We start from the raw sequence: 27142 nt of genomic DNA, 5'->3' as shown, positions 1-27142 counted from the left end.
CTGGATCCTTTCCTGCTTTTGAGTTCCACCACCCCACTCTAATGACAGTGCTAGCTGAGAGTCCTGCATAGCCTCATGTGCTCCAACTCTTCGCATTGTCTGCCTTGGCTCCTAACTTAACATGCTTTGGCTCATTTGCTGAGGCTAGAGGGCTACTTCTTAGCTACTGTAATACCTATGAGGGAGGCATACCAGCAGGTATTGTGGATCTTTTTAAAATTAACTTAAAACCAGAAGTTTCATTGGCTTCAATCACGGCACTAATCAACTTCAGTTCAAACTCCTTGTAGCAGTTAGACTCCTAATTTCCACAAACGTCAATATAAGACAGATATTTAACTGCTACTGGGACCTGTATCACAGGTCCTATAAAATCCCTCTTGCTCAGCTTTTTAAATCCATTACTAATCCTATGATACTATGCCAAGATTCTTAATTTCTTACCCCTAGTCACCTCTCCTGGGGCTGGTGCTAGCTGTACATCTGCAAGAGAATTATGAGTCCATCATGAGTCATGACAGGCCAAATGCTGTGCACAATTAACAGCCTATTAATAGTTTTAGAGCGACACTGATCCTGTTAGGGTTGCAGTGACTTATGAATAATTACCATTCCTGGGATAGACTTCATGTTTCCTGAATTGACATAGTCAGATGGCACTGTCTCCTCAGCGTGGGCCATTCACAAAAATGTGCATTCTTGTGCAGGAAGATCTGGTGCTAGAAGCCAGACAGGAATGTAGAGTTAATAGTACACACTTGTAATCCTAGTACCCGTACTTGAACACAGAATGGTTTTCCTGGAGTTTTCATATCTTCTGCTCTTTCTTACAAATGGTTCTTACAGACTCAAGGCTCACTTATGCTTTAGACACTGTTAATATTTACCATAACTGATAATAGTAGGTGAATTATATAGGACAGTGTTTATATAGAAATGCTCCTTTGGATGCCAATATTAATTGCCATGTGGTTTGCTTTAAGTTGTTCAGCGCTGACCATAATGGATAATGTTTTGTCTAATGTGGACATAGCTGAACTTGACTTCACGCAAAAACCTCAGGTGGCATTTGACATTTGTGTTTTCCCCTCCCCAAGTATTGCTTTTACCTTGGCTATGCAGCTCTCTATAGACTTTCCTACAACAATGAGAATCTCTTCTTCAAATTGTTTTAATAGGGGAAAATCTTCTCATACTACAGTTGACAAACACAATAGACTTCAAGATCAAAAGACAATGGAGGGCACATTTTCCTCTTCTCAAATCTTTTATACTAGATATGGTATCAAACACTAGGGACCGGATCAGGTAGTTACTTGTTCATCTTCTATTCCAAGGCACTTTACAGACTGATAGACAGAGATCAAATGTGTTCCTGACAGAGAGAGCAGCAATCTGCGAAAAAGGATGGCCAAGTATTAAAATGCTATGACTACTTAACCAGCTACAGATATGATGCCATACATTCCTTATTGCATATAGAAATAAGCATGGCCTCCTGCTTCAGTATTTTGTTAGTGTGTTTGGTTCTTGAAGATATTTGCCTCAGAAACCTGTAGTAAACAGTACCACGGGGTATTTTATATGATTGAATGAACTATGACAAAAGCTGGTCCTGTACTGCTATTTCAGTTTTTCTCTTGTTTTTCCACAGAATCTTTCAGAATCAGCTCTTCAGGGGGAAGGCCAAGTCCAAGATTTTCATGGAGTTATGCCAACAGAGAATTTGGCCCCAGGTTTCCTTTTGTGTATGATGAATTGACAGCCTTGCACCTGTAGCCAAAGGGAGCAGATGGAAGAAATTTTAGTGACAATTTTGTTCTAGCTGTATGCTTCAACAAAACACGAAATATTGCAAGGAGGCCTCTTCCTCCTATAATTTTGTGTATCAAATGAGGGTATCAGGAAGCCAGAAGTGCTCATTTTAGTTTACATTCAGCTCTGGAAACCACCACAGCACAATTTCCCAGTACCACTTTCATAACAGCCAGACCATTAACTGTTTTGTTGTTCTTCCTCCTCTCCAGCTTCTGGAAAAAAAAAAAAAAAAGGATATACCTTCTGACATTCTGTAATATTTTTGTTATAACTACAGGCAACCCCACTGATGAGGGTGATTGACTAACGAAGGACCCCTGGGGTTCAATCAGGTCTCCTGTTGTGGACCTGAAGCTGTGAACTCAAGCCTAGCTTAAAAACACAAGTCTGAAGCCTGTTCCTTGTGAATCCAGCTGTAAAGGATATGGACTCATGGCCAGACAAGCTGCGAGCTGCTGCCTGCAAGAACTACCATGCCCTTTCCAAACCAATACAACTGTCTTTTTCAAGATACTTGTCTCAAAAACCTCATATTCACTAGTATATTAGCTATTAGCCTCAACGAAGTCTCCTACAACTGCTACTATGAAAGATTTAGTAAGGAGAAACTGTGGTATGATCAGGAATAATCTTTTCCTCATGCTTATAAGAATATGAAATTGGCTGGACAGGGTCAGAGGAATAATTCATCTAGCCTAGGATTCAGCCTTCAAAAGGAGTTACTATGTGGTTTGTCAGAGGGAGCATATAACACGTGGCACATTTGGCCGCAGATGTCTCAATTTAGCTATGTTCCTTTTGGTAATGACCTTCCGTTTCCCAGGAGCACAGACCATCCATAATTGCCAGTCTCCAATATCTAATACTAGGATTGGTTCTTCTGGAAATCACAGAATCAGAATACAAGGGGTCTCCATGAAGGAGACCACGAATCAGAGGAGGGCTATGAAGATGATCAGAAGGCTGGAGCACCTCTCCTATGAAGACAGGCTGAGAGAGTTGGAGCTGCTTAGTCTGGAGAAGAGAAGGCTCTGGGGAGACCTTATAGCGGTCTTCCAGTACCTAAAGAGGGGCTTACAGGAAAGGCGGGGAGAAACTCTTTAGCAGGGCCTGTTGTGATAGGACAAGAGGTAATGGTTTTAAAAACAAAGGGAGGTAGATTCAGACTGGACACAAGGAAAAAAAATTTTACAATGAGGGTGGTGGAACATGGGAACAGGTTGCCCAGAGAGGTGGTGGATGCCCCATCCCTGGAAACATTCAAGGCCAGGTTGGCTGGGGCTCTGAGCAACCTGATCTGGTTGGAGATGCCCCTGCTCCTTGCCAGGGGGTTGGACTAGATAACATTTAAAGGTCTCTTCCAAACCAGACTATTCTGAGTCTATGATTCTACAATAGCAGTAATAGATGAGCCTCTATGAAACCCCAGCACCTCCAACTTTTCTATTTCCTTTTATCCCATCTCCTGAAAAAAAGCACCATCCAGTGGAGCAGAGCAAGGCTTTGGCCAATCCTGTGCCCATGGCAGCAGCCAGACTTCAAAGATGGCAAGAATGGATGGTAACATTCCTCTAGTTAAGGGATGTTTGGTGAAACACTACAGAGAGAAGTTTCTGGCACTCAATTCTGTAAGACTAGTTTTTCCTGGGGGAAGGGGGGGAAAGGGGAAAAAAAGAAAGAAAACAACAACAACAATCCCCTGAAAAACAGCAGTTACTGTGCTTGATAAAGGCAATAAGAACAGTTAAATTCACAGTAGTGCTTCCTTCAAATGCTCTCACGGCAGCCATCCAACAAATAATCATTTGAGGACTTCCTAAGTCAGAGGTATTGTCACTGTGTTTATTAGAACTGTATTATGCAACTGTTTAATCCAATTGTGGTGTACACAATGCATATTTAAAACATATGTTGCATATCATTATATATAGTACAATTGCACATAACACAATACTTCTGCATTTTACTTTGGTTAAAGTTTGCTTTCACAAATTTGTCCAGTCACTTTTTGAATTACATAAACTAGTAGCATCCATAAATTTCTGCAGTGAAAACTGCAACAGCTCAACTGAATACTGTATGGAAATTCACCTCTTTTGTTTGCTTTTATCTAGTCACCTGCTAGTTTCATTTGAAGTTGTCTTGCTTTTGTACTGGATGAGATAGCTTATAATAATTCTTTTCTAGCTACTCACTTTCGTAGACCTTTCTACCCTCTCAGTTATCTCTCTGCCAGACTATTCACTTGTCTAGTTATTATTTAGCAGTTCCATACCTTTGATCATCCTTATCACTCATCTCTGTACTTCTTCCAGTTTTACTATTGCCCCTGAGATAGAAGAATCAGAACTGCACTGAGCATCTCCAAGAGGTGCAGAGTGCATATTATTTTGTTTAGCTTGCTATTGCTTTCCTAATAATTTTTAATACACTAGTTGCTTTTTGCTTCAAACCAGAACAATTTAACAATATATTAGAGAAATAACAAGGATATAGCCTAGATATCCCTACTGAACCTAATTGTCTTAAATGAGAGCTTTTATTAAAAATAATGCTTTGATTAACCTAATGCTTTTCTTACCAGCATTTATTGCTCTACAGAAGGGATATGACATTTCCAAGGGGCCAGCATTTGACCAGTATTTCACAACTTATTGGGCCAGAAGGAGATCTAGATTAAGACTTCACAGCTCCCGGCTGGGGACAGCTTCCTAAGGAGCTTTAATTACCTGGCATAGAAGCTGGGACATGTGAGGGGATCGCTTCCTGACATTGTTAGCAACCGGCCCAGAAGAAGGCTCTTCCAGCGGTTCTAGGATTTTCATTTGGGAGGAACTGCTTCCACGTTTTATAATTACAAAGATTAAGACTGGATTAATTTTGATTCAACAAAGGGCCTTAGAATGTTAAAGTAATTCTTTTAGCTCGGTGTTTTCCATAGAGATTTAGTTGGACTCCACACAAACACATGGCACCATTTGGAGGACAGGCACTGTGAGGAGGCTTCTTCTCAGAGTTTTCATGGCTTTGACAAATAAATAGAGCTTGAATTTTAAGTCATGACAGGTAGAATTTTAATCAGAAAAACAAGAAAATGAATGTGTAAAGAAAAGAACAGAGACAAAGATTAGCATCAACTGCATGAGAGGAAATACAGAACTGTCATGGTCGTGTTATCAGAGCTTTGGAGAGAAATGCTGAGAATTTTTATGGCATATATAAGGAAGCTAGGAAAAGAGAAGTTTGAGAGAAATATGTTTTTTGAGAATGGCAAATAAAGGAAAAACAAGCCAAAGGGGAGATGATCTATTTATAACTAGGTATGGGTGATCCATAACATTTCCAGTACTGGGTTCAACTTCACCTAGTAAAGCTGTTCAGAGATGCCGAAAGGAACACTTTCAATTCTTGGTCCTCATCTACAGAAGAGATCTGTTGAGGAGAAAATGGAAAAAAAAATAAAAGTTTTGACACTATATTTACTTATTCACATGTCGTTCTACCTTTAGACTCACCAAACTAACCTATAACTGCCCCACCAGGATCCTGCAGCACTCACAAATTCAGGCATCCCTTTCTGTGGAAACTGGGAACATTTCCATATGAATACTGGAGAATCCATGGAACTGTGTGAAGACAAATCTAACTCCCTTATCTTCACATCAAGAAGATAAGTTCATTTCAAATCAAGACTAGAGTTTGCTATTTCAGTAACAGCGCTCTAGACTTTGCAAGAATGAATTGGGCAAGAAAGGAAACCAATCCTACTGAATGAAATTAGCATTGGTGGAGTTTCTGGCCATACAGGGGTTGTAAACGGCCTTCCTTCCTTACTGCACTGCAGTTTACTTCCTGACCTCGCAATCTGTGAGAAGCAGACTCTACTATGCACTCAGCAGGAGTTGGAGAGCAATGGTCCATCGTTATTCTCACATTTCCGTTTTTCTAATTGAGATTTTTACTATTCTGTTTTGAGAAGGGTGAGAAGAGTTGATTTATTAGACATTTTGCATTCTGGCATTTAACAAAGAGGTTTTCAGCTCTATGTCTTTGGCTTTAGCTTATTTAGCCTGTTTAACAGATTTTAGCTTATGTCTTTTTCTTATATGATGATTCTTGGCAATGCCAACTGATGATTCTGGGACTCTTGGTAGGTGCAGCACAGCAAATGACAGAAACAGTCTCTATGTCACAAGAATTTCTGGGTAAGTACCAGATAGAACACGATCCACTGGGTAAAACATACCTCATCCACATGAGAATAAGAAGTGAGAATTCAACACATTTTCTTTTCAAGAAATTTTTCTTAATGGTTCCTACCTCATCACTCCCTTTCTTGCCTCCTCTCTCTTCCTCTCTCCTCCCCTCCTCTCCCTCTTTTATGTGAAGTACAGGTGTCTTTTCTACAAATAACCCCAAATATTCACAGCTAGAGCTGTAGAAACAGTTTTCCTCAAGCTAGAAACTTTTAATCTTTAATTTTGGAACATACTCATGTCTTTACATGAATATCAGCATGGATTCTTATCAGACAGTGGGACTAGAAAAGAATTAGTTTTTATACAAAACCTTTAATGGAAAAGCTCAGGTCAAGAATTTTCTGAAGTACAATTTTGTCCAATTCCTTTCTTCTGGACCAGAAGTCAGGGGATGGCTTTGAAAGCCAGAAATGACAGGCTGCAGGGGATAGAGAGTTGTGTTAATGTATGCTATGCTTCCCAGTTCCTGCCAGCTATAAACTCCTCAGCCAAGCCTTTCTGTTGGCATACACATGGAAAGAAAAAGATGAAATGCTGCTTTTAGGAGGGAACGGAACTTGAGGCACAAAAAACTTCAGAAACTGACCTTTGCTCTGAGATTGCTTTGTACCTCCATGGCGAGGGCTGCCAGAGCCAGCAGAGTCACAGGGTTACCCTGCTTGCAACGCTGAAACACTTAGGAAGTGTAGAGACCAAAGTTTTCGCCCATTTCTTCCATTCTCCCCACATGATCTGCAAAACTTGTCCCTCACTTGACTGTACTGCTGTGGTCCCAGCCTACTGGACAACGACAACTTGTCTGTAAGAAAGCCGTCCTCTTTGTAAGACCATTCCTCATCTTTGCAGGAGGTACACTTTGCTCCATCTAATTGATACAAGAGCAGATACAAATTCCCAAATCGCTGTCCAGTGTGAAGAAATCCGAAAAGCCAGTGGAAAGCCCCAGTCGTTGCTTGCAAGTGCATTACTGCTACAACAGCACTAAGCCAGTTTCCACAAACAAGAACCTACCCAACTGTCAGCATCCCGGCTCTGCCCTTCTCAATGCTCCAGAGAGAGGGACACCACAGGCAGCAGTGCTGACCATTGTCTTGCTGAAGGAAACTCCTCTGAGGGAGTACAGGAAACAACTCAGAGGTAATAAGGGAAGAGGTGGAAAAGAAGGCAAGTTTCTCCTTTGCTACAGTGAGAAGACAACTCTACATAATGGCGGAATGATCCTTCCCCAAAATACAGGGGAAGGGAAAGAACATCTTTCCACTAGATTCTATGATTCTATCATTTGGCTGGTGCCTTATATTTAAAAAACAAACAGCTTAGCAGACTATTCTAGCTAGTATGACTGAGCTCTACAATCCTTGACATTAATAACTTGAGTATTATCAAAGTACAATTTATGGTACCTATAGTTGAACTGAAGGTGGTTTAGACAGAAGGAATTGGATCACTGGATTTGAACCTTTAGTACTTCACAGACAATTTCACAGATGTATCACCCAGCTCGCCTTTTATTGTGGTATCTTGTGTTTAGTTAAACACATTTTCCAGCAATTTAGCTAGGCTTGAATCCAAGAAGCAGAAAGCTGGAGAATCCACCACTGCTTTATTAGCTTAATCCAGTGGTTAATCAGCTTCACTGTTAAAAAATTGTGCCAAATGTCCTATTTGAATCTGTACTACTTTAGTTTACAGCAACTGGTTTGGATGGATTTTTTTGTTTGTTTGTTTGTTTGGGTTTTTTTTTTCCTGTGGTTTTCTCTATTTAATTCAATTTAATTCAAGTCCCTTACTATTTTCTCTTCCAAAAGGTACTTATAATGATGTCATGTCTCAAGTCTTCTTTTTGAGTGAACTTGTGTCTCACACTGAAGCCATCCCTGCACTTTCCTTAAAGCCCTGTTGGGAAGGGATTTTTGCATGTATTCAATTTTCTAGACATTTGTTTTAAAACAGAAAAGTTGGAATTGTTAGTAGTATTTCAGAATCAAGTTTCACCAGTGTTCTACAGGAAAATGATTCTGTCTCCCTAACCATGAGTATTGAAAGTGATGTTTTTACCTGAATATTCTTGCACATTGTGACCTTTAAATCATTTTTAGAACCACGTTCTTGCAGTAAAAATTCACGACTCTGTAACTTTGGCTTGAATTTCATCTCTAAGCTTTGCATTTTGGTGAACTATGTTTTTTGAGAGTGCTAGGGACACGGCCGTCACCTCACTATAGTTTACCACACCATGTATCTTCATATGGTCTGCAAATTTCATCAGTTCTTCGTATTTACTTCCCCATCATACATTCAAATGTTGAAAAATATCAAGATTAGTACAACTCTACATAAAATCCCACTACAGACATTCATATTTAGTTATGACTCTCTGTGGACAATTCATCACTGGCATCTGTATAAAAAATCACTTCCCAGACTTGTTACTGTTCCTTTACTGTTCATATACAATACTGATCTTTATCTGAATGCACTGGTATACTGCCAAATTTCTTACCAACACCTAAATAAATTACATTTTGTACTTTTCTCAAACAAGAATATATTACCTTAAAAATACAATTAAAAAAAAACCCCAAACAAATCCAAAATCAGACTCACTTTAAAAGGTCTGTCTCCCAGTAAAAAAAAAAAATCTTCAGTGGCACTTACTCTGCATTTGATATTTAACTCTTTGATAGCTATAATTCACGTCCAGTCTTCACTACTGAAGATTTATATACCTGTGACTTACAACAGGATAACCAGTATACACTACTTTGAGCCATCATCCCTGTCTTTGGAATACTGCCGCAGCATTAACAGTCTTCCTGGCTCTTGGAACAACTGTGGTCTTCCAAGATTAATCAAAACTAAATTTCAACAGACAAGAGGGCTACCTGGCCAGCTCCTCAGGTCTTTGGGTACAAATTATATAAGCTTGTAGACGTCACAAAATTTTTCTTTTGTAGATGTTTCATATCCTCCTTATATGTTATTAAACTGAAAATTACTTTTCATTTCCTCTTATGATGGAAAATAAAAGATATGGTACATTTTCCAATGAATTAACAGAAATACTTATTGAACTTCTATTTTTTTTCCTTAATAATAACTTTATTGTCTTCATTTAGTAGCCTAAGAAGAATTAATTTTCTTTTAATATTCAGCTTCTCATTTTTTTATGTGATGCTAAGGTTCTTTAGCAATTTTTCTATATTTCATGATTGTAAATTAATTTCTAGCCATAACTCCTTACCTATTTTTCATTATATATATTTTTTTTTTTTTTTAATCCTGCCCTGGCTTCATTATTGTTCTAAGAGTCGCTCTAAGTCAAAGCTCTCCTTTCTGATATATTGGAACTCTCTTTTTTGACCATCTAATAAATACTTCCTTTAAACCACCTATTTTCATTCTTTTTTTTCTACACAATTCTGCGCACAATTTTTTCTGTTTTAAAAATTAAGTAAGTCGTACACATGCTGTGCATGTTTATGTGTAGTATGTATTTCTAGAATTACTGTTTAGGGTAGTCTTTTTTCCACAGTGACTGCAATTAGTCTTGGTTACTGGTCTACCAATTTTCCACTCTGTGATTAATTCTTCTTTATCATAATTGGTCACCAAACAGTGCAGCATCTCTTGTGTAAGAAAATTGCTGTCTCAAATTTTTAGGGAGTTTAACAATGTCTTAGCCCTGACAGTCCGAGCCCTCTCTCCTCGGTGCTCTACACTTTTAACGTAGTAGAATGATGTATTTTTTTCTGGAATAAATTGTTAAAAGATGAAAAGTTTTCTTGATCTGCCTGACTAGGACATGCTTGGAAGACCATTACTTTAAGAACAATTAATTTATTAGGTGGGAGTAAAGAAGCAGATAAAACTAACAAGGCTAGACGTGGGTTAAAGAGCAACTCTCATGGATTACATTAATACACTAAGTAGTGCTGGCTGTCCTGCCTGTCAGCAAGCTACCAAGAAATTAAGGATATTATATACAAGCTCACGTCTGATACTGGTGGAAATAGGCCAAACACAGCTGCAATTGGTCATGTCATTGCAAACATCTGACACACTTACCCTTGTAACAAAAGATCCAGGTCATGGGCAAATCAGGAGGACTAAACACAATAAAATAAATTATTAGCCTTCAGGGATATAATTGCATTCAGTAGTGATGACTGATTTTTGTGTTAATGTTTCTTTTTTTTCTACAAGCAAGATGGATCTTCCAGACAGCGCCTGAATAAGTAAAGTCATTGTGATTTCCTTGACAGGAAGGCTTGAATCATAGAAGAGACTGTCAACAAATAAACGGCCTGTAGGTCCAAATTCTGCTTTGTGTGGTATTTGCATAGCTATGGGGAAATGGGTAGGGTTGACTTTGTTCTTACTGATTTCAGAGTGGCTGGTCAGGCTTTAAATCAGAGATGAATTTGACAATCAGTGGTCCTTCACACCAGATAGTAAACAAACATATATAGATGTAGGTTCACTTTCTTAATACCTGTTTTTAAAACAATCAAACCAATAGTGACTATTTAAAACAGATAGAGGGCAGACTGTAACATCGAGATTCTCTGCATCTAAAAATCTTTTGTAATACAGGCAGTTTCAGAGAAGCACAATGATCTGAAGTTCCAGCTTGTGTTTATTATCTAAAGCACAGCATTTGCAATTTTAATCACCATTAATGAAGTCCAAAATCTGCATCTGTGTACTTCTTACACCGCAGACTGTCAATTAGCTTTATCCTCAAAGCACTGGCCTGAAGTTACTGGCCCTCCTCATTTCAGGACAAAGAAGAGCGGAGTGTCAGTGACAAAGAGAAGCAAAGAGGAACAGATTTATAGTTTTCAGACATTTACATGTTTCTAAAGACGACTTATCTTTCTTCATTGAGAAAAAGAAGCCGACCAAAGATTACCTGGTCCCTAGTCAACTTTCACACATTACTTGGAATAAAATTATCTTCACAAAAACAGTTGTGTGAAGAATAATTTATAATAAGAAAATAATACCATGGGAACCACTTTTTTTATTTCACAGTATTGTACAACAGTTGGAATACAAGGAGGAACACTAGAAGTAGCGAAATTTTTTTCATATAAACGATTCCGTTGAAGAGAGGATAAGTCATAATTATCCTTATGTTTATATCCTTATGTTTATCCTCAAACCTCAATGGTTTGAGCATGTTCAAAATGCTTTTTAAGCTCCCTACTCTGCTTTCAAGAATTTAAATGCCCAACTTTACACAGAATGGGCAAAACAGTCTAGAAGACTGAGAGTCGAGGGGAGAAAAGTCTAGGTTGCACATTTTTCCCTTCTTTTCCAAACACAACCCAGCAGATGATCAGGAAAGTCTGACTGAGTGGCACAGACCGCTATAAGACTGCTTGCGCAACAGTACAAAAAAGGATGTTGAATGCTAACAATTCATTAAGCCCGTAAGATGCTGTCTATTTAGAACATGAAATAAACTTCATAATTATACATACAAAGGCCTTAGGAAAGACTTGTCCCTACTTCTCTCAACATTTAATATGCCAAGACCCCTCAGCACTTTTCCCATGTTTCCTATACAGCTAACCATAAATCCCTCTACCTTGTAAGGGAGTCTCAAACTTCTTGACTCAACAACTCATTTTCTCCTCTAGGACAGTACTTACAGCCCTTGGGAACTGAGGAATCCCATTTTTCTGCAAGTTACTTACTCTGTATCATTCATAATGTTTATTACCTATCCTCAACTCATAAAAAATATTACACAACATTCCACCACAGCATTTCAAATAGCTTGACTTTCCTGTGCTGAATAGAGTTCCTGAAAATCCGCAGCAGTTGGGGTGGCACTGTTCAAAGGGGAACACTGTGCTCTGCTTCTTTAAGGAGGTGGTCTCCTCTGAGTGCTATGACTTGAAGCAACACAGTAACTCCTTCCCAAAGCAAGCTCCATGAATATCTGCTGCTTCTTGGAAAAATTCTGGATCTGAAGTTGATCATCTCCAATGAGATGATCCAAAGCAAGATAACCTTCACTGATTTTCCTGTACCAGACTATGTTACCAGTAGCATTATTCAGCGCAGCCATTAAATCTGTAGAGACCAAATTAACTTCTAGCTTTCTGTATGCGAATAGTTGCCTCTAAAATAATAACCAGGATCTGGACAGAATCTGAGTTTCTACTGAATAGCGCAAGCCATTGATCCCAACTGAGAGAATTTCAGCCTGTGAATCGTAATATTTATCCTTCTGGCTGGAATGGAAAAGAATTATGCAGAAACAGATGTGCCTCAGCCAAATGGGTTGGCAGGCTGTAGGGACTTCTGGGTCCACAAAAAGCTTCTGAAAAAATACATGGAGCTCCTTTGCCTAGAAATGGCTTTTGATGCTGAAGTGATATGCCTCCAGAAATACTTGCATCAGGCGTATGTAACTGCAATACCAATGTGGTAAAAAGACTGTCAATCAATACAAATGCTTGAGGTGAGGCTGCAAGATGGGACCAATAAACTCAATGTGTGAGAAATATATTTTGTGCAAAATAGCAGTCCCAGGGTGTCTAGTAACTAACAAGGACCTGGCCCTAGATCTCTGAAAGAGAAGAAGGATAAAGGCAATCAGAATTAAGAGATCTAAGCAAATGACTAAGAAGTGCTCTTACGAATATTAATTACTACATTAATGACTCCCTTTTGAGCTCTCCGAGGGCTGGTCTCGGGTTCCTGTATTTGGAATCAACTTGATCCAGATGGAAGTCTGGGCCCTGTCTCCTCCAGAATTAAACTGTTTAAACATCCAGCTTTAACAGAATGGCTTTGAAAACAGGTGGGTCCCCAAGGACTTTCCAACAGGCTGTTAATCCTGGATGCTTGTGGGCAGGCATTCAGGTCCAAATCAGACATGTTCTTGATTGCCAAGATGAAAGGCTGAGAATAGCTGTATGCACACAATACAAAGACGGCACACTTGTTGAGAAAATGTTATTACTGTTCCCAAATATACAAGTCACGTAACATCAGCCTGAGAAAGGAGAGAAGAAATAGCTTCTTAGGCACAGATTTGTTATTTTCTGAGGATTAAGCCATGCTTCAATCCTGCAGAGAGCTAATTCCTTCCTCTCTCTCGGGCAAAAATGAGTCCCTTCTGATCTTTGATACTCTGAATCTGATCATACTGAAGTCCCTGTATATCAACTACCTTTGTACAAAGGGATTGTGATTCTCTCACTTTTTTAGGAATGGTGGCTTAAACAGAACAAAACAAAACCCCCTAATTTCATATTGAAAAACAAAACAGAAAAACCTCTGTGGCTCTGTAGAAGAATCAGTAAAGTTGCTATTTCACGGCTTCAACAAAGTGATAAAAGTGTGCAAAAATAGCTCCAGTTCAAGAAAGAATATTTCTGTTGATGGGCTAGAGCCATCCTCATCCACAAAGGGGGACTCTCAAGTGTGAAACACATCTTTCAGAAAAACCAGACGCTTTTGATAACACTTATATGTGAGAAATGTGTGACATTAAGCCAAAAATAGAAAATATAAATTTTGCTGTCCAGATAACTATGCCAGAAGTAAATTGTCCAACTTTTGCTTGAAACGACATGTAAAAGCTACTTATGAGAACTATATAGGAAATAATTCACTGCTTGATTAAAGTGAGAAAAGACTACTCAGAACACAATCTGTGAGAGTAACTGTACGGTAGGAGTGACCCCAAGGTGTGACTCCCTTAGATAATGAAGGAATATCAGCACTAAGGTCAAAAAATGTGAGCAACGTTACCAATTGTTATAAGAAAGGAAGGAAAAGATGCTGACATTCAGAAACAGGTATGCGTCGCTTGTATTTGGCAGTCACAGATGGTAGCAACGGACGGAGCAGCTAATCTGACATATTTCCCTGCCAACAGAGGATTGCTTCCCTTATCTAGAGCTTTGCTTCCACCTAGTTTTAACTTTCTTAATAAACGAGGCTCTCCCTACTTCTACTGGAAGAAAATATTTCATAGTCTAAAACTAAGCTCATTACATTTTCTTTATTTTTTTAGTTTTGTAAATGTATCCCATTATTTATGTTCATTGCTTCATTAAGCAGAGTGACTACGCCTACTTTTGCTATGGTAAGCAATTTTCTTCTCTGTTATTCATGTTTTCTTGGCTATAAGGAGAGAGATCTTCTAGCATTTTATTTTAAAGCAGGCCTGAATTGAATGATTTAGACTGAGAAGGAATCAATCTCTGAAATGGTAATAACTAGAATTACCAGATACTGATCTCTGCCAAGGTGATAACTGCTCAGCACCGTAAAGGCGTATCTCATGACTCACACAGAATAGGAGACATCTCAGGACACATTCAAGGATGCTGGCTCTGCATGGTGGGAGAATATCTACAATGACATTGATCCTGCTCGGGCGCTAAAAGCAATAATCACCATCAATCCACTGTGAATGGAAATCACCTAGATGAATAAGATGGGCTCCAGACAAGGTCTACCTTAGCAACTGAAAAGAGCAAAGAAACACTGCTCTGAGAATTAGAAGTGTTCTAGTACCTAAAGCTGTTGAAATCACAAGGGCTAATAAATGTCCAATGTGAGGTTCAAGGCATATTCTAACTCCTCTTCTGCACACTTTTATTCAGCTCTATTTTTGATTGTTTTTATTATATTGTGGATGCTATTTTTCTTTTAAGCTGGTTAATTTATGTCTGATTAAATGTAAATAAATGAAAGGGGAGACTTACATTCAGCAGACTTATTTATCTGTTGTCATGGGACAAAGGTAACCATGCCAAATGAGAAGGCTCTGGGGAAATAAATCCATTTGTGACAACCATTTATGCCATACGTAGACTAAAAACAGAATATTAATCCATAATGCAAACCAAACTTCTGTTTATTTAGGTTTTTATTTCCATGATTTGCAGAAATAAATGTGTCTGCAATTATAGAATCATAGAATCATAGAATGGTTAGAGTTGGAAGGGACCTTCAAAGGTCACCTAGTACAACTCCCCTGCAAGGAGCAGGGACATCTCCAACCAGATCAGGTTGCTCAGAGCCTCATCCAGCCTGGCCTTGAACGTTTCCAGGGATGGGGCTTCCACCACCTCTCTGGGCAACCTGTTCCAGTGTTCTACAGTTTCTGACTTACTAGTATTGTTGGGAAACAGCAATACTTGAATAATGGAAAAAGAGATGTTTATAAGATTTGATAAAATTGTCATCAATCTTTTGTACACTTATCTGAAAACCAATTTTTAGCAAACTGGCTACAGCAGCTTGAAGTAATTTGCTTTGCTGTTCACAGTAAGACTTCAGCACTCATTGTCACCTGGAAATTCTATCAGTGAGCATATTGATCACTCTGCACTTTGCCTTCCTTTGAGGGGAGATCTGGTTTTAGGCTGCTGAGCTTTTGAACCTTTCTATGACTGTATCACTGTGCAATTTGACTTGAACCCCAAAAGCAAGTAAAAGGAATAAACTGAGAGATTGCTAAGCAGTAAGAGGTTCAATAAAGTAGAAAAATCTCTCTTGACTATATATGCGCATTTTGATTCCCTCATCAAATGATGTGTTTCTTAAGAAATGTGCTTTAAAAATTGTTAGGTCTCAGCTTCCTCCAGCAGTCTTCATTCCCTCTTATCTTTCAAGTATCTTACACAGCTGTTCTAAAACCCCAAATACTCTCCTTGACTCGACCTTTTCATTTTATAACAGTGCAATAAGGTTACAAGATAATTTGCATTTAGATTATGTTTTCTTTGTAGGTTTATCACAAGACTGGATGTATGAATTTCATAGTCCCGCTTCTCACAGAAGTTCTTACTATGGCTTGTGCTCTTAAAACACATGATAAAGGCAAATGTACTTCTGTGTAAAACATAGGTAGATAGACAGACAGATATTGAGTGAACAGAATTTGTATTGTCACTTACAGAAAAATGCTGAAATAACTTTCACAATTTGAAAATATTACTGCAGCAATAATCATTAGTACATCTTGGTCTGCAAGTAGGACAAATCAGCCTCTCCAATGATGATTCCCTTCCTGAATCTTATCCTGTATCTGTTTTTTTAAATACATGTTATTTCCTGAGACAATTAAGAACTGGATACTAAGAACTGGCACAGAAATCTCGAACATTAAAATGAACTACTTCACAAACACAAATGAAAGAGACAGCAGAAAATTACAGAACCTATTTAAACCACAAGTTGTCAGTCTCAGGACAAATGAACTTACTAGATTTCAATAACCACATTTGGCATCTCCTCCTAATTGCACCTGGGAAAGCAAAACACAGTGCAGCTGCTCTTGGCTGGATGGTAATGATGTACAGACTAGTGACAAAATTTTCCACACATGACCTTCCTTCCCCAAGAGCTGCCAGAAGTGCAGCCCAAGGAAACTAATACTTTACTTGATTTGTTTTCCATCACAATGTTTCTCTTTTCTGAGCAAACCAGGCAGAAAAAAAAAAAAAGCATCAATGGCAGCTTTTTAAGGAGAGCTTCATTTGTTAGCTGTCCTTAATTTAATTCCCATTTATGTTTCTATGTCCTCAAGCAAGCGGATGATAAGGTTTTGGGGTAAACAGAATTGGATAATACTTCACATCGCAGTCCAGTAATAGGCTCATTAAATATCATATTGATTTACTAATTAATTAACCCCCTCAATAACTCTGTAAGTTATTGTTCCTTTTCTGGGGGTTTTTGGTTGTTATTTTTCACTCAGATGAGTAAAACAAGAACCAAGGGGCTGAAGTATGCTTCCAGGCACACTCTTCAATGAGATCCTCATGTGTTACCAGAGTGTCTGAGGTAGAATGAAACCGACTGAAAAAGAGGGATCTTTCAGCAGAGCATCTTCTTGGAAACCTTCACTCTGGAAACAATTTTCTCATTTAGCCTTGAACTGCTTCAATCTACTGGTCTAACTGGCCCGTTCCAAACCTAGCTGTCTCAGTGGGGCTTCAGAGAAGTGTTGGGGAAGGGCACAAGCAACTCTTCTTTCTGGGATTTAAAAGGTATCAGCTTCCCATTTCTTATTTGCATTTTAATTAGCTATAGCATGGATATGTGCAGGGAGTGTGACTGGACAAAAATGCTATTGTTTTTGATTAATTATTCATTTGGATTTTGTTTTAATTAATGTCAGGAGCACTTAGATTCTAAGTAGACATTCTTTCAAGATGCATTTAAAGCAAAATAAATAAACTAAAATTATTTCAATGGAACTATAATGTGAAAAAAATCCAGACATGTTAAAGGTGACTGGTGGGTCAAAGACAATGAGGACAGAGTCACTGCGATTTGTCTAGGACTATACCACATCATTAGCTGTTTTGACAAAAAAGGGAGAACTGTATTAAGACATGGTCAAGGGTGAAACCAAATGGCTACAAGTGTAAATAGCATAATAATTTACCTTAATGACAGGAAAAGGGAGCTGTGGTAATCACCAGCGAACAAATGGGGTCAGCATCGTTTTTTTTTTAATATGGGATGAACCAATGTGTGCAACGAAAAAGGCAAGAACTCACAGAGAGTAAGGAGGTAAGAGAAACGAAGGGGGGCAAATAGCAGGTGATCAAAGAGATGGAGGTCAGTGGGACTTCTCTGCAGGGGTGAGGAAAATTCAGTGCCTGCCAAACAGAAGGAGGAAGTAGAAGGAAAACTGAAAGTCGGCAAGATAATTGTATTTATCCTTGGAATAAAATGCAAGGCCTTTGCAAAAAAAAAAAGGACTTGATTTAGGAGTGAAAAAATGGCTAAGATTATGGATATAGCATTCATTTACATTGTAGAATTAAGATGTTTCCTCAGGAATAATCTATTTGTAATGGTACAAAATTGGGTGACGACGGTCTTAGCTACTCACATGAATTTTGCAATAGGGAAAAAGCATCCAATGAGCCATGTCGAAGTGAGCCAAATGAAGGGAAAAAAGGCAGGGAGCAGCGAGCTGAAAGCTACAAATGCAATAGTGGGTTGCAGGCAGTGAAAAGGCTATGTGGGAGAGAAAGCCAAACTGCACCCCCATGTGAAGGTCAATGACAGGACAGTTTGAGTCCCGATGAGAGAAGGAGTGAAAGAAATTTTAGTAGATATGGCGTTAATTAATTATTGCTGTGCATACTAAGGAATCAAGTTGATAAATAGTGCTTAATATTTTACTAACTACTTGCTTAACAATTTGCTAACCATTGTGCAAACTATCTGAAGCAGAAAGTCTTGCGATTCTTCACGAAAGACAGTTCCTGGTAAGGACTAGGGGGGTCGCTTCAAGAACCAGCTAAAACAGACCCTGCAGCTTAAATGAAAGCCAAGGGATAACTGAGTTTACGCAAGAACAGAAGGTTACTAGCGGTGAGTAGCCACCTGCCTTCATCCCCACGACCCCCGACGACCACCACCAGGAGGCACTGCGCAAGCCCAGATGGGAGGAGTTTGTGAAAATGACCCCTCGGGACTAATTTTAATGCGAAGTGGGGATAGGTTATGCATATGTATAGGCGTATTGTGAAACTTTATGTATATGTAACACTTGGTTATATCAATTTAAAGTGAGTTGTCATGTCAGATGCACACGATTTTGGTGGGACCACCCCTCCATGCTGCCCAGCACTGAATAAACATACTACTTTACAATCTTATAGACTGTGGAGTCTGTTTTCCACATGTCATGGATGGCAATCATGGGACTGCAGCAGGCCAGGAGGCTGAACAGGCTGACAGGGCCACACCATGCTAGTGGCTGTGACGTGGCCACAAGAGGGTTCTTTACACTTGTGACTACATGAGGGCTTCATGCTAGTGAGGCTGCCATAGCCCCAAGGCAAAGCCCCAGAGACCTGCCCGGGAGGCTGAGCCGCCATTGACAGGCCTCGGCCTCCCCCTCACCCTTCCCCCCCACCTTAGCACCCCCGGCCGGGCACGTGACCCCGCCCCCAGCGCCTCGCACCTCGCTGCTCTCAGCCCGCGCAGGCGCGCTCGCCCTGCCTACGTGCCCGGCGAGATGGCGCACCCGGCCCCTCCTCCGGCCCGCGGGCGCATGCGCGGTGAGCGTGGCGCGGCGGCGCGTGCGCGTTGCAGTGGCTGCTGTGGCGGCTGAGGGGCCGGGGGTCGTGGCGGGCTCGGTTGCCGGTGCCCTGCGGGCCAGCCTCGCCACCGCTCCCTCCTCCTCCGCCTCATCCTCCTCCTCTTCCTCGCCGCCGCAGCAGCTGGCGCTGCTCGTGATGCAGCCGTGTGGCGGCGGCGAGGAGGCGGCGGCGGCTGGGGCGGCGGGGGGAGTGCTGCCGCTCCCGGGCGTCGACCCGCCCCTGCCACCCTCCGGTAGCGGCGGCCTCATGTTATTCTACGAGCTGGGGGGCCCTGGCGACGGCGAGGCCGAGGCGGGGGAAGAGGCCGAGGCGGTGGGCGGCGAGAGCACGGCCAGCCCGGAGGAGCTGGAGGAGGAGGAGGCGGCGACGGCAGTGACGGCGGCGGCGGCTTCGAGCGGCGAAGCGGCGGCAGCGGCGGCGGGGGGCGGCTGCAAGAGCTGCACCTACCAGGGCTGCAGCGAGACCACCACGCAGGTGGTGAAGCAGCGAAAGCCCTGGATGTGCAAGCGCCACCGCAACAAGATTTACAAGGACAAGTACAAGCGCAAGAAGAGCGACCAGGCCCTGGGGGGCGGCGGGGCGGCCGCCGCGGGGGGCGGCCCGCGGGGCGAGGTGAGGAACCGGCTGGCGGGGGGTGCTGGGGGCCGCAGCCGGGGCCTCCTCCGTGGGGAAGGCGGTGGGCGGACCGTGTGGTCCCCTGCGGGTCGGGGTTTCCTTGGAAAGGAAAACGGTTTGTGTTTCGGTTTGTGTCACACGGAGTGGGATCTTTCTGCCCGGGGAAGGGGAAGAATTCCAGGACAGTCCTAGAACTCGCTCCTCTGGTGCCAGGGCAAACCCCGTTTCTTTTCTTTTTTTTTTTTTTTTTTTTCCTTCTCTGATATAAATTGTAGCAACTTACAGCTATACCAGAAGAGTCCAAAAAAAAAAAAATTCTTGCTAAAAGATGCTTTGCTGTGAAGCATGTGTTTATTTCGGAGGAGGAAAGGTGAAAGTATAGATGTAACAGAGATGTCAGTCTTCTTGCCGAGTTGATACTGAAATGTGGGATTTTAAAATAGCAAAGGCCATTGGGTATCAGACTATATTGTATATAAAAATCAGTTTTGTAGGTTCTTAAGATACCTGTTGGTTTTTTTAAATGTATATATTAAATGGCAGTTAAATATTTAGGCCACTGATAGCTCATACTTAAACCGATGTATACATAAACCTATGTATATTGTTTAAATGGGGAAATATTGTCAATGGGAGAACTGATATTAACGTTTCAACTTTTTAGACAGGTTTGGGGTTTTTTTTGGTTTTTACAGTTTGTGATTCAGCCAGGATAACACAGTTTCTGATGGTTGCTTGTACTGAGTTAGCATTTAAGATCTTGCGTCTTGATGAGCTAGAAAGAGGGAAATGATTTTACTTGTGAAGGTGCTGGCTAGTTTGTGCTCAAAAGGGCAAGTATAAAATAGTGGCTGCGAGAAGGAAAAAAAATCTTCCTGGGTGCTCCTGCTAACGGCAACCCTTTTTTGTCACAACTGTCTCTGGATTTGCGTGACTGGGAACTGATCTAACTGCAAACTAACCATCAAAAAACTTCTCCTGTTTCTGTTGTTCTTATTATAAATGTAATAGTAACCATACTGAGTGTCATGCCAAATAATCTTTTTTTTTTGTCTAGCTGTAAAAGCTGCCATGAAGGCAAGTGTATGTGATGCTGCTTGGGAATATTCTCCCAGCTTCTTTCTCTTTCAGCTCAGAGGGCTTGCTGAGACAGCTGTTGGTTTTCTGATGTATTTTATAGCTCTAAGTGATGTCTCTTCCATGTACTTTTTCGGATTTTTGTTTAGCCCTTATAAAATCTCAGCATCCGTTACATTCTGATAGTTTCTTCAGATCTGCAACCTGGTTTGAATGATCTTCTCATTTTTGAACCCAACTGCTGTTAATTTCATTTCCCAGTTAGTATTTACATTAGGAGATATAGTGAATTACTAATTCCTGTTCAGTTTGTGACGCTTACTTGGTAGGCTTGCCTCCAAGTTGTTTCCTTCCTGCAGTGAAAAGGCATAGCATGCTTGTTTCCAAGTGAGAAGTTGTGTACTTTTATCATCCTTGTTGCCATTCTGTAAGCCTCTCTAGTTCTAGCAGCTATTTCTCTTTTAGATGAGAGAATAGAAACTGCACGCAGTATTCAAGATGTGGGTGAATTCTAGATTTATATAGCAGCAGGATTTCCCCTCTTCTCTCTCTCCCATTCCTAATAATTCATCATGCCGAGTTCATGATTTGACTACGGAAATACTTGTGCTAGTTCAGAAAAGAGGACAGTATGGGAGAAGGGTAAAATTCATGCATTTCATGTAGTGATGGGTTAAGACTTTTTGATCTGTAACATGAGGAAGTGACTATTGCATGTTGGAAGAGAGCGGGCTTGCTTCTCCCAGTTTCTGCAAGTGCAGATTGCTTTAAATGTTATGAAATTAAGGCCTGAACTTGCAGAAGAAAGCGAGGTATTTAGTGCTAAACTTAGTGTGCTTTTTTTGCAGTGGTGTCTATCAAGGCCCCACAAGATACTGTTGTCTTGTGGGGTCAGAGTTAGATTCCTAATAGAAGTTTCATTTTTTTTCACTTCTGTGGACAAGATTGAAGTGAAAGATAGTGGGATACTTGTTGTTGATGTTCTTGTTTGAACCCTTTTAGGTAAACGTCAGTAAGTTGTGAATTTAACACACATAGGATTTGCCATGGGTTGAAATTTTCCGAGCCATTAATATTTTCTCTACAGCAGGTTGTAGAGCCATGTTGTTTAGAACACAGTCTAATTCATATGATTGGTGATTGTACAAGGAACAGAATAAATTTACAAAGGAAAAGCCATGTAGCTTTTACTGTCTCTTGCCTGTGGCTTTGACAAGTTCATAACAGTATTCTGAAGTATGCTTTGTTTTGCTAGTAAAAGTATTATTGTCATTCCTACCCAGTTGCAGATGGTAAATATCATTCACTTCCACAATCTGGACATTGAGCTGTTGTCAGTGACTTCATTTTTAAGAAATGCCATCAAGTAAATTCAAGCCGTTAACTAACCATAGTAACCTGGTGAGTTTTCCAGTTTAGAAGACTGACTGAGCTGCATTGCTTCACTGTGACTGATGAAATGGTGAAAATAATGTGGAAAGAAGAGGCCGGTTCTTGAATAGATATGTGTCCATTCTTGTGCTGTTATTTTACTCTGGAGATCAATGAAGCAAACATTCTTTGCTTTTGGGACTTTCTGTGATGAAGAGTAAATGTATCATTATATCAGGGTTTATAGTCTCACTTTTTTTCTTTTTATTTTCTTTCACGTGCAGGATAGTGTTGAAGGTTCCGTTTCTGTTACAAAACAGAGAACAGGATCCATCGGAGATCGCCCAGCAAGACCTAGTCTTTTAGAACAAGTATTGAATAAAAAGAGGCTGGTAAGTTTTGTTTTCTTAGATGTTTTGAACTCAGATAAACGCAGTGTAACAATGTTTAACTGTCAGTCTTGTGAAAGATGAAAATCGGTTTAATGTTTGTAAACAACATGTGACGTGCATATTTTCAAATTGGAAATAACGCTGCAGAGCAGATGTGTGTCTCAGCCTCTGTATGAAGATGATGATATAATTTAATGATCACTGCCACGTTAACTGAAGTTAAGTATTTTGGTAGTAATACATAGATGTAGTTATTCTTTAGGGTAAATCATGTTTATACTATAACTGAGATGTTTTTAACTTGTTAAACCAACTTTTCTGTAAAGCTTCAGATAGAACAATGCATCGACTTTAGGTCTGACATAAGCTTTAATTACTGTAGTGTGTTTTTAAAAGTTGTAGACATGGTATCACATGTAACATTGTATATATATTTGTTGATAAAGCAAACTGTGTAAGCAAACTATGACTTGTAACGCCTAGACTGTGTGAATGGCATGTGTTTTTAGTTTTGAGATACTTTTGTTGCTCCTTTAAGTTTCTTTAAAGAGTTAAGCCCAATGAAGGGAAATAATTCAGTACTTACTGTTCCTTTGGCTTCTTCATTACAAATTTCTGTGTTAGTGGTTTTTGCAGTCTCCTTTCTCCAAAAGCTAACAGGACTGTTTGCCTGTTCCCTCTGTTAGCTATACAAAGCAATTTAACAGTACTCATAAAAGCGCTGTAGTCCTTGTTCAGAAATTTGAAAAATCTTTAAACATCATATCAGTCTTAAGAATACAGCTGTATGGATTTATTTTCTTGAATTCTTTCTCAATAATAGCAGCTACTTAACAATTATTTGTAAAACTCTGAGGAGTATCTGTAGCTCTTGAGGTTTTACAAGAAAAAAAGTAATGAACTATGGAGTTTAAGTTTCACGTTATCTGTTCTTCATGCCACACTTACTGAATTGTTGTCCCCTTTCCTGGCTGTTTCTATTAATGTGGCTTTTAGTTAAATTTGCAAGGTATCTTATTAATGAAATACTATTTTTTTTCTAGAAACATAGCAACCAGGAGCTCTTAAAATAAATAGATATTGAGCTCTCAGCTTTTGAGTTATGTCAAGACTTTTCAAGAATTGATGTTTCCTTGCAGTGTTCTGGGGAAGTGAGTGTCTTGCATGTGGTTCATCTCTGTGAGGAAAGGCTTTTGTGGTGGCCCAGGTGTGCCCAGGTGTGCAGCTTGCACTGGGTAAAGATGTAGAAAGCAAAAGCAAGGGGCTGAGAAGCAGCAGGTTGTGGGTGGAGAGCCTGAAACACTTTAATGTCATAAAAACCAGCAGCAGATAAAGAACTGCTTACTGCAGAACTAGGTGTGAGTTATATGCAGAATTGTTGTTGTTGTTTTCAACTATAGCATCTGCAGAATTGCCCCTAATAGCATAAAGTTCTAGACCCTGCCCTGGAAGCTGCTGATCCTTTTGAATGTAAATATGGATTGCAGAGTTGCAGTGCCTCTTTGGTTGCATCAGTGAAGTGACCATGCATAATGAGCAAGCAGTCTACAGAATTAATTCAGCTGAAAAAAATCACCTTTTTCCTGTGTTAATTTTCGGAAGGATCCATTCCCAACCTGATTTGCCATTTGACCTTACAGACACTTGTGCTGCCACCATGCAGGAAGGAGAGTGAACAACCAGAGTTGTATCACAGACTGCAACTGTTCAGGCCAGGAGCAAAGATGCAAATTGGTTTAGATACTTTTGTCTTTTGACTGAAACCAGAGGGGTTTTTAACTCATTCCTTGTGGCTGGACTGCTGTTTGGAAAGGTTTGGATATTACTGAACACTCAGTGAACATAGAACTGTAGAGTACCTTGAGTTGCAAGGGACCCGTAAGGATCATTGAGTCCAACTCCCTGCTCTTTGCAGGACTACCTAAAATTAAACCATATGACTAAGAGGTTCCTGAACTCTGACAGACATTTTGGCTGGAATACAGTTAATTTTCTTCACAGTAGCTTGTAGGGGGGATATGCTTTGGGTTTGTGATGAAAACAGTGTTGATAACACAGCGATGTTTTAGTTATTGCTGAACAGTACTTGATCCTACTGTGGGGGGAATGAGCAAGAGGCTGTGAGATTCTTAGTTACTGAATGGTGCTAAACCACAACAGGGGGAAATGTGCAAATTGATTAATAGAAAAATAAAATACAAATTTAATCACTGTGGTAGCTATTTAATATATACAAGTTATTTATAAAGTCCACTTTCTCTTTCTTGCAGTCCCTACTCAGAAGTCCAGAAGTGGTACAGTTTCTACAGAAACAGCAGCAACTGTTAAGTCAGCAGGCTTTGGAACAACGGCAGCAACAGTTTCAAGGAGCACCTGGGTAATCAGAACAGATCAATGACCTGCAGATAAGTTTGGTGCTGAAGGAGGAATAGGATGTGTATTTTATATCAATCTAAAGAATCTCAATGTTTAAACGAAAACTAATGTTGCTGCTGCTGCTATGTATTTTACTTGTTTCTTCTTTGCACTTTTGAAGTTTTGAGCTGCTTGGGTGTCTACAAACTTGTAAGCAAATCTGGAGGAGTCTATTTTTTGATTCTTTTTAAATCTTCATTGTAATGTTTAATTTTTTTTAGTAGACATTTGTTTATATTAGTAATGTTTAGGTGTACACCCTTTTCCTACCAAAGTCTTCCACTAAATTAACGTTTTTCTATATAAGGATTTACTGTTAAACAAGTCACTCTTTGATGACAATCATTGAAGGAAGTAAATTGCTTTCTATGGAAGTTGTGAAATAAAGTCCTGAATTTGAGCCAGTCTGGTGGCATGACCTAACAGCAGTTGCTCAGGGATATGAGGAACTTATGTCCAATAGAATCTTGCACTAAAGGCTAAAGACAACATGCCATCAGGAAATGGATCCAGTGGCTCAGAAAAGTGCAAATCAGGTGATCCTTCTGCTATATATTAGTTATCTGCAAGTTGAATAGGTTTGAAATGCTTCATTGTCTGTGCAAAGCATGTAAAAGAACTTGTGTTTAAAAGTTCCAAAAGAGAGAAATGGCAAAATGCTTTAGAGAAGAATTAGGTGGAATGTATGCAACTGAGAGTTGGACCTTGTTTTGTGGATTTATTTGTAAGGACGAACCTCTTACACATGAAATATAACATAATTACAGATGAGAATATCACTCATTTTTAAGTGACTAAATTAAATTTTAAAGCTTTTAACTCATAATAGCAAACACAGCCAAAAACTAAAATGTAATTATGTATTTTTTTCCTTTATGTAGTCTTTCTCTTCCAAAAAAAAAGGATAGTTAAAATTTTCTGCTAAGACAACTGATACCTGATCAGCTCTAGTGCTGGACTTCTCAGGTTTTCAGCCAACGCAGATGAACTTGCAATTGATTGGGTTAAGACTCCAAATGCTATATTATGTAAGTGTTGAATCACACGTTTTGTTTTTAAAATGAAGTTTTATATTAAACTATATTTCCAAATAGAGGTTACCCAAATGGTGTAGGTGCTTATTGAAGTACTACTTTGATATTGCAGCAGTTTGATCCGCTGAATAATAAATCTTCAGGAGTATTTGTTAGTCTCATGAATTTTTACAAGCTGTGCTTTGTGAATGTATAGAACTTGTTCAGTAGAGATTTATTGTACTTAGCATTGTGCAAGTTGTTCTATAAAAAAAGAAATTGGAAAACTTTGTACCAATAGTTCTGGACCAACAAGTGTTTGAGTAAAATCTTTTGTTTTTCTTAAAAAAAAACAAAACCAAAGCTTGTTCTTTTATGTTCTGCTATATTAGTATGTTGTTGGTTTTTTTTTCTGTACTAAAATAGTCTGCTCTGACCAGGTGGCATTAAAACTTTTGTGGTCCAAGGCCCTTGTTATAGAAAGTTATTTCAGCTTTAAGTAAAATCAGATAACTCTTTTCAGTGTGTCAGAATATATGTGAAAATGTAGTGGGCTGAAATTGTAGATTAAAGTATTTGCTTTTGTTTAAATGGCCAGTTTATGAAAGCATTTAGGTGAACAGATATGATTAAGCTTTTTTAAAAAAACAAACCAACCCACACGGTAGAAAAAGGGGCACAGGGAGCTTTTGTTAAGACAGTGCTGAATCAGTTGGTTACCGCTGAAGATGTGCATAGAGATGTTCAGCACAGTGCAGCTCAGCTGTCCTGTATTTCTGGTGGTCTGTGGTATCGGTGCTTGACAGGCTGGTGCAGGTGTCGGGAGATCTGCTGGTAACAGGGCTGTCCTTTCAAGCAGTGTTAGATGGGATTCCCAAGCTGTGTGTGAACCCAGCAGTGTCCACATGGCTCCAAGACTGTTACATCTTCTGCCTTGTTTCTGTTATTGCAGAACAAAATCTGAACTTTAGCAAGATTAGAACTTGACTTCTGTAACAGTACATTCTTACTACATCTCTCTTTTTCCTTGAGCAGTTCAAGACCTGCACAGCTGCAAGTCTGTCTTCCCACTAATG

The 27142-nt window shown here is 39.8% G+C and overlaps 1 protein-coding gene across 1 annotated transcript; it reads left to right on the top strand.

Moving 5' to 3' along the window:
- The first annotated feature begins 17585 nt into the window (after positions 1-17585).
- RFXAP (regulatory factor X associated protein) lies at positions 17586-26532 on the top strand. The gene is made up of 4 exons (XM_086757810.1): positions 17586-17628; positions 19002-19795; positions 22531-22638; positions 24909-26532. Exons 1-4 carry the CDS (start codon positions 17586-17588, stop codon positions 25017-25019), a joined length of 1056 nt encoding a protein of 351 aa, XP_086613936.1. The 3' UTR covers positions 25020-26532.
- The last annotated feature ends 610 nt before the right edge of the window (positions 26533-27142 follow it).

This window comes from Chlamydotis macqueenii, chromosome 1 (genome assembly GCF_036417535.1).
Source record: "Chlamydotis macqueenii isolate bChlMac1 chromosome 1, bChlMac1.mat, whole genome shotgun sequence".
Lineage (NCBI taxonomy): Eukaryota > Metazoa > Chordata > Aves > Otidiformes > Otididae > Chlamydotis > Chlamydotis macqueenii.
The sequence above is the reverse complement of the archived record's forward strand: the minus strand, read 5'-3'. Positions and strand labels throughout refer to the sequence as shown.